The following is an 11514-nucleotide window of genomic DNA, read 5'->3' as shown; positions in this document are numbered from 1 at the left end:
AGTAGCTGCCTTCCTGGTGCTGTGTTACAGAGTAGCTGCCTTCCTGGTGCTGTGTTACAGAGTGAGTGTTCATGGGTCACCCCTCCCATAAGAAGGTGAGATCCTTTAGGGTGGGAACCGTGTGCTCTTTGTCTGGTTTCTTCAGCAATTGGCTCAGTGAGCCTGATACCCAGTGTATTAGTTTTCTATTGTTGCTGTAACAAATTACCATGAACTGAGTGTCTTAAAGCAACAAGTACTTATTATTTTATAGTTACAGAGATCAGACCCTGAAATGGGTCTCATAGGGCTAAAATCAAGCAGGGGTGTGTTCCTTGTGTAGGCTCTGGGGAGAATCTGTTTCCTTGTCTTTTCCAGCTTCTTGAGGCTGCCTGCATTCCTTGGCTTCTGGCCTCTTCCTCCAACCTCAAAGCAAGAAAGTAGCATCTTGAAATCTCTCTCTGACTAGGACCTCCTAATTTGCCTCCCTCTTCCAATTATAAGGAATCTTATGATTACATTGGTCCCACCTGGATAATACAGGATACACTCTTCATCTCAAGGTCAGTTGATTAGCAACTTTAATCTATTTGCAACCTTAATTCCTCTTGTCATGTAACATAACATATTCACAGGTTCTGGGGATTAGGACATGGACATCTCTGAGAGTCATTGCTCTGCCTGCCACACCTGGGAAGCAGAATGAGTGAATGAACCATGGAAGCCTGTAAACTCTCAGAGCATGGGAACCAGTATTGTGCTAGGCACAAAAAGGCAGAAAGAGTAGCAAATGTCTCTGACCTCAAGGAGTTGATGATCAATGGAATTGTAGGGGAGTAACTGAGAGCCCTTCAGTTCTCTCTTCTCTTCTCAGATTAAACATCTCTGACTTTTTCAAGCTTTCCCTATCCCAGGTTTATGTCAGACCCCTTGTTTTGTGTTCCCAAATCTCCCTCCTTAGGAATACAACACATTTGTGATGCTAGTTCAATAAATGCCCTTCCACCATATTTTACAGGTAATGAGGGCAATTAAACGTATCTGTCTTATTTCTCAATGTGTAATATTGAGCAGAGTGTCTGGCATATGGTAAGTGTTCAAAATTTTGTTGAAAAAATGAATAAATAAACAAATAAAGAATTAGAGAAAAATGAAGTATTTAAACTACCTACTACTTAATCCATATTGGGGCTTTGTAAGCTGGGACCTTGGGCTGTCTGATGTGGCATGCAAATTTGGGAGGACAAGCAAATGTACATTTCCCCTACAATGGGGAGCAAATAGTATTTATCAGATTCTCAAAGGCGTCTGTATTAGTCTGTTCTCATGCTGCTAATTAAGACATACCTGAGACTGGGTAGTTTATAAAAGAAAGAGGTTTAATTGACTCACAGTTCAGCATGGCTGGGAGGCCTTAGGAAACTGACAATCATGGCAGAAGGGGAAGCAAGCACATCCTTCTTCACATGGCAGCAGGAAGGAGAAGAATGAGAGAACTGCAGAGCAAAGTGGGGAGAAGCCCCTCACAAAACCATCAGATCTCGTGAGACCTCATTCACTTTCATGAGAACAGCATGGGAGAACCACCCCCATGATTTAGTTACCTCCCACGAGGTCCCTCCCTCAGCACATGGGGATTACAATTCAAGATGAGATTTGAGTGGGGACATATCAGAGTCCATAGCCAAAAATAAGTTAGGAAGTACTGCTTTAAGTGAGCAGGGTTGAAATGAGGTCATTTGGCCATAGTACAGAGTAGGAGGATACCGTCCTAGAAAGACTGACTTCTTCCTAAAGCTAACTGGGCTTTTGTATCTTTTTCCCTCGACTCTAGGAGAAGAGAGCGTGCTGCCTCTCCTGACACAGGACTCTAATTCCAAAGCTCGGAGGGGCATTTTAAGAAGAGCTGTCTTTTCTGAGGACCAGAGAAAGGCTCTGGAGAAAATGTTTCAGAAACAGAAATATATCAGCAAAACAGACCGAAAGAAACTTGCCATCAACTTGGGACTAAAGGAATCACAGGTACTAATGAGCAGGAAGATGTCTACTGCCTCTGATTTCTTCTGAGATCAGATGAAATCAGTTGTGTTCAGGGTGGTGGGCCGTAGGCAGCTGCTTCTGATTTCTTAAGTCACACAATGGAATCCATTTATTTGGCAAATATGTCTTACACCAGGCATGGTGCTAGAGTCTGAGGTGTTCTTGAAATGCTTTTCATAATTTTTTAGTGGGTGGAGATATATGTCCCCATTCCTATTTGGAAATAGGTCCATTTGCTGAGAGGTCTAGGTTTTTGCCATTCTATTACTTTATTTTCAAATGAAGAGAAATGCTAAGGATGTGGTAATTACATTATAAATCATTTCCTCTGTGTTCAGAGAAACAGGTAAATAATTCTTCAAAAAGCAGGAACCAGTTTTACTATCTTTCTTTTCACTTCCAATCCAAAATCGAAGCATGAATGAGTGACTCATGAATCCTTCTTAATGGGTTTCATGATTTTGTTCTTTGGGTTTATGTCAAGTACAATTAAGCAGTTTCACATTTGCAGCACTTACATACCTTTCTTGTTCATTGAGGTTTCATATAATTGTGAATGGGACTTTCTAGCTTTTGGAGTTGTATAATACTCCATTTAAAGTTTGGCCTACTTATTACAAATAATATCATAAGGCACTAGAAGTTTCCTATTTAACCCTCCTTATAATTGTCATGTGAAATGCACACTATAATAATCCCCGTTTTCTAAATGAAAAAAGAAGAAACTGAACATAGGTCCTATATCATGTAGTAAAGAGGTTTTGGAGGTAGGCTCCCACCTTAGACAGCTTAACTCTGGAGTTTGTGTTCTCTTTAACCTAAAAATACCATGTACAGTTGTGCATAGAATTCACTGTACAAAGGCGTCTGGCCAAAAGGGGTAGTGGTGGCTGAAATGCAGCATAAACTCTGTTTGCCAGGTTGAGTTTTCTGTTGCAGGCCTACATCTGCCTGGATTTTTTGAATTAATATAAAGGGACTAAAGGGTTAGAGGAGGCTCTGTTCTAACCACCATGCTCTACTGTTGTTCCTCACTACAGATGACCTGGTGGTTAATTTTGGACCTTATTAAAACCAGTTATTGGCCGGGCACGGTGGCTCACACCTGTAATCCCAGAACTTTGGGAGGGTGAGGTGGGCGGATCATGAGGTCAGGAGATTGAGACCATCCTGGCTAACGCGGGGAAACCCTGACTCTACTAAAAATACAAAAAAGTTAGCTGGGCGAGGTGGCGGGCTCCTGTAGTCCCAGCTACTCAGGAGGCTGAGGCAGGAGAATGGCGTGAACCCAGGAGGCAGAGTTTGCAGTGAGCTGAGTTCGCACCACTGTGCTCCAGCCTGGGCGACAGTGCAAGACTCCATCTCAAAACAAACAAACAAAAACAGTTATTATTGGACTAAACTCTCCTTGACCCTAGGGTTGTCTTCACAAGCTGCTTGCCCTAACTTTGTCAAGTAGTAGGAAGCTGCACAAGGTGTGGTAGAGGGTAATTGGCCTATATTAGTCAGTCTGTGCTCTCCTCGCTGTGTAATACTAATGAGTCCATAACCTTAATTGGTTGTTCTGTGCCTCAGTTTCTCACTTAAATAAAACAGAAACAAATATAGGAATTCTGTCTATATCACAAAGCAGTTTTGTGTATATAACAGATAAATCAGCGGCCAGATCTTGATGGTCTGTTGTGTGCAAGACACTGTGGTAGGTAGGCAATAACAGGGAATATTGATAAATACTGAATAAGACACAGTCTGTGCACCTCAGAAGCTTCCACACCCCATGGAAGCTCATAAAAAGTCTGATAAAACTATATAATAATACAGTATCATGTGGTAGGTTAGATATACTGCCCAATAAGGGGATCGGCAGTTCTCAAAGTTACTTATCTCTCTGAAGCCTTATGTTGATCCTCATCTCTGCAAAGGACAGCCGTGTGATTGGTCCATATACTACTCCTGGAAAGTCTAGTGGTGGAACTCTCTGATCTCAGAGGAGCTGTTGGGCCTGAGAGAGGACATCAGGGCAGCTCAGTGGACCTGGCCTGCATCTCACTGGTGTAAGAAGCTCCTATAGTCAGAAGGGAGAAAACAGGCAGGTTTGGGAGTTCGGAGAGCCTCTGGTTGAGTTGAAATTTGAAGTAGGTGTTAAAAGATGGAAAGCAGTGGAAAGTAGCTAAGTTCCATCTGACAGTGCTCTGAGAATTGTGAAAATCTGTGATAGTACATATTGTGGTCCCCAAAAGAGACTTTTGAAAAGAGAATGCAACAGCCGTATATAAAAATTGTGGGGTATGACCACAATCTCTTCTCCTGTCTAAAAACAACTATTTTCCTATTTGTTTGCCATCTTGTGGTTCTTATCCATAGGCACATGGTTTTACATAGTTAATTATATTGTGTTTAAAATTCAGTGCCTCAGGAGTGAGTACTTTTTGTCTTATTGAATTTGGTAGAGCATCTCAGAAGTAATTTAACATTTTCTTATTTGTAAATATATCCATTACACAAATGTATCAATTACACAATTGTATTATATCAATTATAACATTACAATTACAATTTGTAAATATATCAGTCTTATTTGTAAATATATCAGTATATCAATTACAGCGTCTCAGAAGTAATTTAACATATTCTTATTTGTAAATATATCCATTACACAAATGTATCAATTACATAATTATATCGATTATAACATTACAATTACAATTTGTAAATATATCAGTCTTATTTGTAAATATATCAATATATCAATTACAGCATCTCGGAAGTAATTTAACATTCTCTTATTTGTAAATACATCAATTACATGGTATTTATTATGGTAAATTCAATTAAAAAGGAAACCTGTAAAGATAAAAGTGAAAACTCATCTTACTCTGCTTGAATCCAATTCCTTGGTTACTTCTGTCATTTACAAATGGCACTTGTTTGAATTTTTGACACATCATGTATTATTTTAAAAATAAATTTATGTATGTGTTGTATATGCATGAACATATAATAACACAAACACTTGCATGCTTACCATGCGCCTTACATTTGATGTCAATTAATCCTTACAAAATTTTTATGAAGTAGCTACTTTTACTACCTCTGTTTTACAAGTGAAGAAGCTGAGACTTGTGTGTGTGTGTATATATATACATATATATACATATACATACATAAAAGTCTAATCATACTATGCATGTACTTTGACATTTTCTAAAGAACAGTACAAATCACCTGTATATCCAGCTCACAGATCTAGCAGTAGAAGCCAGAAGATCCCCCAAGTATCTCCTCCCACTCACTATCTGCTCCTTCCAAGATTATCCTCTATCGTAACTTCTAACTTCTTAGTTATGCCTCTTTTTGTACTTTTATATAAGTAGTAGTATGCAGTGTGTAGACAAAATGTGGTATATCCATATAGTGGAATATTATTTGCCCATAAAAAAGAATGAAGTACTTACTGATAATGCTGCAACATGAATGAACCTTGAAAATATACTGAGTGAAAGAACTCAGTTACAAGGACCACATATTATATGATTCTGTTAATTTGAAAGTCCAGAATGGGGAAATCTATACAGACAGAAAGTAGATGAATCTGCTTAGGGCTGGGGGAAACAGGGAATAGAAAAGAGATAGCTAAAGGGTGTGGGATTTCCTTTTGAGGTGATGAAAATGTTCTAAAATTGGTGATGGTTGCATTATCTGTGAATATATGAAAACCATTGAATTGTACATTTTAAATGGGTAAATTGTATGGTATGTGAATTATAGCCTCAATAAAGCTATTAACAAATTAAAAAAGTATCATTCAGTAATTTATGTAAATAGAATCATATATGCTTCTTTTACTTAACAGTATGTTTGTGAGAATCTTCATGTTGTATGTAGTAAAAGCTCATGTGTATTCATTGCTGTGTAGTACTACCATTATGTAGTATACCACAGTTCATCCATTTACTGATGGTGGGCATGTGTATTGTTCCCAGTTTTGGGCTATTATGAATAATGCTACTGATAATGTGTATTGTTTAGTGCTTTTTTCCTTTTTGAATATTATGGATTGCTTCCTTCCATGTCAGTACATACAGATCTACTTCATTTTTTTTTGTCTTTTGTAACAGACCATCATTTCACCATCCTCAATTTTGTTACTTCCAATTATCACTATCACAAATTTTTATGCACTTCAAAAATATTTTGTAAGAAGAGAGTGTGAGTGGGATTTATGTGTAAAAGTGTATGTACATTTAAAATGTAGCAGATTAAAAATTCCTTTTATTGTATCAAATTAGATACTGACATATGAAAATTTCACTCTTACTAACAAGTAGTCCCTTTTTGCAAAACCTGCACCATTTATGATTTTAAAAATGTTGCCACGCTCATGGGCAATGCTATTTGTTATTTTTCAGTTTGAATTTTCCTAACTACCAGAACGTGAGGGGCTTTTAATTGTCGTATTGGCCGTTTGTAGTCTGTGAATTGGCCTTTTCATGGCTGCATCTTTTTTTCTATCACATTGTCTTTTTATTGATATGTAGCAATACTTTGGCTGTTAGTCAAGAATTTTGGAATATTATGGTTAGTATATTTTTCCTGTTTCAGATGTTGCAAAAGTCCTTTCTAAGTTTGTGGCTTTTTTTTATTGAGGTAAAATATGCATAGCAGAATTTATCATTTTAACCTTTTTTTAAGTGTTCAGTTCAGTGACATTAAGTACACTGACACTGTTGTGAAACCATCACCACCATTCATCTCCAGAAATTTTTTCATCTTGTAAAACTGAAACTCTATCCATTAAACAATAACTCACCATTCCCCCTCCCCCACCTCCTGGCACCCACTATTCTACCTTATGTTTCTGTTAATGACTATTCTAAGGCTCTCATATGAGTGGAATAATATGGCATTTGTACTTTTATCCTGGCCTGTTTTACTTAGCATAGTATCTTCAAGGTTCATTTCTGTTGTAGCATGTGCCAGAATTTCCTTCCTTTTCAAGGCTGAATAGTATTCCTTTGTATGTATGTACCACATTTTATTTATCCATTTATCTGTTTCTAGATGCTTGGTTGCTTCCCATTTTTGGCTATTGTGAATAATGCTGCTGCGAATATGGGTGTACAAATATCATTTCGATTTCTTGCTTTTAGTTTTGTTGGGTAGTTTTTGGCTTTTTCATATGTTTATACAGAAATTTCTCACTTTTATGTATTCAGCTCCTTTTTATCTTTTCCATGTATCCTCTGTTTTATGTCATGCTTATGAAAACATTCGTCTCCCCAAGACTATCATGATAATCTCTATTTTCATTTAAAACTTTTGCAGTTTTGTTTTTATATTTAGCTATTTAGTCTATCTGGAATTTGTTTTTGCATTTCTCGAGAGGTAGAACTTTTATGTTACTCCCCAAATATGCATTTGTCTCAACACCATTGATTGTGAAGAAACTCCTTTTATGTATTTTTTCTTTGAGATATCACTTAACAGCAAATATTTATAGATATACAGAAAAGCTAAGAGAAGAGGAAATAACGAATGTGATGACAAAGGCAAGAATCACTAATGAGAACAAAAAACTGTCTCAGTGAAAACCCATTAGAAATACTTGGCCTGCTTTCTAGGAATAAATGCCCACTGCAAACAATAAATGAGTTCATGAGTAGAACCAACTGCTCTGGTATGTGCACATTAGTTCTGTTTTCGTATGAAAAGCCTTAATCATGGTGTTGTGACTGAGATGACAGTCTTTTGCACTGAATTGCCTGGGGTGGATTTCTTTTGTTGCCATTTTGAACATTGCCAATCAAGTAAGAAGAATGAAGAAATTGTTTTGCCAATCTGGAATGAGAGCCTTAGATAAAATTTTTTTCTTCACTGAGAGAAATACTTGGTTGATATACTATAATAATTATTTCTTTGGGTAAAAATTTTCTAGTTTTTGTTTTAAAAGTAGAAATCAACTAAATTGTTAGTGTAAGGATGTGATGCAATACACAGGAAAAAACACGATTGGCTTTTAAGATTCCAGGAAACCAGTTGTGAAGTTTTCAGCTCAGGCACAGTTGACTACACAGTGTATAAAGAGGGAGGTTAGTAATAAAGACTCAAGTGGCATGGGTTGGAGGAAGGTATGGTTCAAATTAGGAACCACCATCATAAGCACTTTTGGCTTAATTACAATTAGTTGTTATTTATTGAGCCTAATTCTTACAGTTTGATAAATCCTGGGAGTAATCAAGACTTGGAAACTGTATAAAGCCTGTAATTTATCAAAGCATTACAAAATGGATTCTTAATTTAGTCTCAGAAAGCTCCTGATGAGGTCTGAATGTTTATAAGAGCCTGGGCCCTGGAATCAGACAGTCATGGATTCTAGTCTCAGTGCTTCCATTTCACTAGCTGTGTGACCATAAGCTAATCTCTCCAAACTTCAGTTTTTTTAACATGTGAAATGAGGACTTCTTACAGCCATTGTGAGGATCAAATTATAAAATCCATCCCGAGTGCATAGCCTGATGCCTGGCACAAAATAAACACTCAAATGCTAATACTAGCCCATATATTTCCTTTGAATAAATAATTCAGCACAGACTAGATGATGTTTTAAAATATCTAAGAGTTAAATGAATTTTGAAAGCTATCAGACTTACAGGGTGTAACCAATTTATCACAGTTGTTTTGTTTCAAATGTGTGTATGGGGACATTAGATTAAGATATTTTTGGCAGGGCGTGGTGGCTCACGCCTGTAATCTCAGCACTTTTGGAGGCCAAGGAGGACAGATTGTTTGAGCTCAGGAGTTCAAGACCAGCCTGGGCAACATGACGAAACACTGTCTCTACAAAAAAAAACATAAAAATTAGCTGGTTGTGGTGGTGCATGCCTGTCATCCTAGCTACTCAGGAAGCTGAGGTGGGAGGATTGCTTGAGCCTGGGTGGCGGAGATTGCAGTGAGCTGAGATTGCACCAGGGTGACAGAGAGAGACCCCATCGCAAAAATTAATAATAATAAAATAAAATACAACGGGATATTTTTGAAGAAGCCCATGTGAAAAGCCACAAGGACTTTTTGAGGTTGGCTCTCATAATAAGGTATTCTGTAGAAGGGATAGTAGAAGCAATTACAGTTTAAAATGCTGAAGTAAAATAACCTGAAATAAGTGATCATTTTGTGCAATTATTTTGTCAATAGGTGAAAATTTGGTTTCAGAACAGAAGGATGAAATGGCGGAATTCCAAAGAAAAGGAAGTGCTTTCCAACAGGTGTATCCAAGAAGTAGGTCTTCAAGAGGATTCCCTCTCACGGTCTGCTCTGGGTTTCCCTTCTCCATGTCCTTCAATATGGGACGTCCCCCAACAGCACTCAAGTCCAAGATGGAGGGAGAATTCTCCAGAACCTTCAGAAAGACTAATCCAGGAGAGTTCAGGGGCACCACCCCCAGAAGCAAATTCACTGCAAGGTGCCTTGTATTTATGTTCTGAAGAAGAAGCTGGAAGCAAGGGTGTACTTACCAGGGCCGTCTGAATGGAAGCATTCCTCCGTGTTAATTTAAAAGAACGCTTAATTAGTAACATTTGGACTCTAATGCCAGCTAGCTTGTACCTCATCAGTGCTTAGAGCCTAACAACTTTGGAGCGATATATGAACTAATGCTTTAGGAAACCCACTCCAGTGTTCTCTTGTTTGGCCCTGGACTCAGGCTTAATTTGTAAGTGGAATAGAATCTCCCAGGAAGTATGACAGAACTGAAAAGAATGACAGCAACAGCTGGCTCGGTCCCTGCTCTGAGTATGTGTATATATGCGTTTGTCTCTATGTGTGTGTATATACATAAATATCCATTAAAATGTATTAGTAGAAACTAGTTTCTCTTTAACTATTGCATTGAGTAAATTCACTTCCTTTTATGTGAAGAAAACTACCATTGACAGAATGTTATTAATTTTTTGAAAATAATGTAAAATTTGGACTTCAGTGCAAACTTTCATACCCCAAAAACATGTTTTTAAAAATTCTCAATTTTCTGACTTCTTTTGGTATCCAGCTGTAGGTGAATTTTAACACCTTAGCTCAGCAGTCCTCAACAAATTAGCCACTGCTAGATACATATACTGAAAATATATATTTAAAATGAACCTAACAAGCGCATTAGAAGAATTTCTGTATATAACTATTAGTATCCTTAATCTCCAAGTCTCTGGACCATCGGGCCGAGAGGGAGATACCCATTTAACTAATAATTATTTTTTGATCTCTTCTCTGTAAAGATGGGCCTAGACCAGGGTTTGCAAAATAAAACGGCTTTAAGAGCCTGTCAGGTAAATAGAGGGTATGGCCCACCTACAGATATTTGAGTCAAGTAATTTTTCAAATACTGTATTGGCCAAACAAAATATCTATGCCAAGAAGTTTGTGACCTCTGGCCAAGACTAAAGAAAGCCGTGGTGTCACAGTTCTTAAAATTTTTCTATCTGGACTTAAAACCACAATACTAACAGAATCAACGATGATTTCCGTTTGCACTTCTAGTTAGGGACTCAATTTTCCACTTAGGTGCCATACACTTTATATATCAGGTTATTTTTATGTATTAACAAACACCACACAGATGTTTTGTGTTTTTTGACTACCCTGAAATTATATCTTTCTTAAATTGCATTTCTGGTAACTGTTTGCTTAGTTAATCCAGAAGTTTTTAGTCCAGAACCAAGAAGAAATTATGTTTCACTTTGAAGGAAATGAAACAAAAATAGGAAATGATGTGGTTTTGCATTAAACTCTTATCAATCTGTGGACAAGAAACACTATCAGAAGTTCATTAAGTGGCATTTTGTTAGTGAGTAAGCTGCATAATGATGGTGGCTTCTAATTTGCTGAACTCCGCTAGAGTCTGAGAAGTTAACGTCTTTTGAGGGTTTAGTGTTTAGAAAAGATATTTCAGGAGATAACGGTTTTAATCAACAGCAGGAAATTATTTTGTACGAGTAGAATTGGACTTGGTATGTCAACCTGTGTCTTTACCACATGATCTTTTACTTAAAAGTCATTCTAGAAGCGTGTCTCAGTGCCTCATTGTGGGGGATGGGAGCAGGGATCTGCTGACAAAAGTTAAAATTTAAAACCTGTCTTAAAATGATTTATAGTATGGTTTCTATTCTTATAATGTTAACCTCATTTACATTTATAGGGTACTTCCTATGTGCTAGAGACTGTGCTAAGCATTTAGGGTGGATTAGCTCATCTAATCCTCATGGCAATAACCCTATGATGTAGACGGTAATTACTATCAGAATTCCTGTTACCCAGACAAGGAAACTAAGGCAGAGTATGGTGGAGTAATTATCCAAGATCATTAAGTTAATAAATGGGATTTGAACCCTGAAACTCAAGTTTTGAATCTTGGAATCTTACCAACCATGTGGGGATTGCATACCAGTGTGATGTATTCACACAGCTATGGGATGCATTGTAAGAAATACATTTTGCGGATTGCAG

The 11514-nt window shown here is 37.4% G+C and overlaps 1 protein-coding gene across 1 annotated transcript in view; it reads left to right on the top strand.

Annotated features, from left to right (window-relative positions):
• Positions 1 to 11155, top strand: part of DBX2 (developing brain homeobox 2) — a 35014-nt gene extending 23859 nt beyond the window's left edge. The window contains exons 3-4 of the mRNA XM_032172197.2: positions 1814 to 2001; positions 9211 to 11155. Of these exons, the coding sequence (XP_032028088.1) occupies positions 1814 to 2001; positions 9211 to 9543 (521 nt within the window). The 3' untranslated portion in view covers positions 9544 to 11155. The remainder of the gene's footprint in view (positions 1 to 1813; positions 2002 to 9210) is intronic.
• Positions 11156 to 11514: the final 359 nt, after the last annotated feature.

Source organism: Hylobates moloch, unplaced genomic scaffold (assembly GCF_009828535.3).
Source record: "Hylobates moloch isolate HMO894 unplaced genomic scaffold, HMol_V3 SCAFFOLD_13, whole genome shotgun sequence".
NCBI classification, from domain to species: Eukaryota; Metazoa; Chordata; class Mammalia; order Primates; family Hylobatidae; genus Hylobates; species Hylobates moloch.
This window is presented reverse-complemented; position numbering and strand designations above follow the sequence as displayed.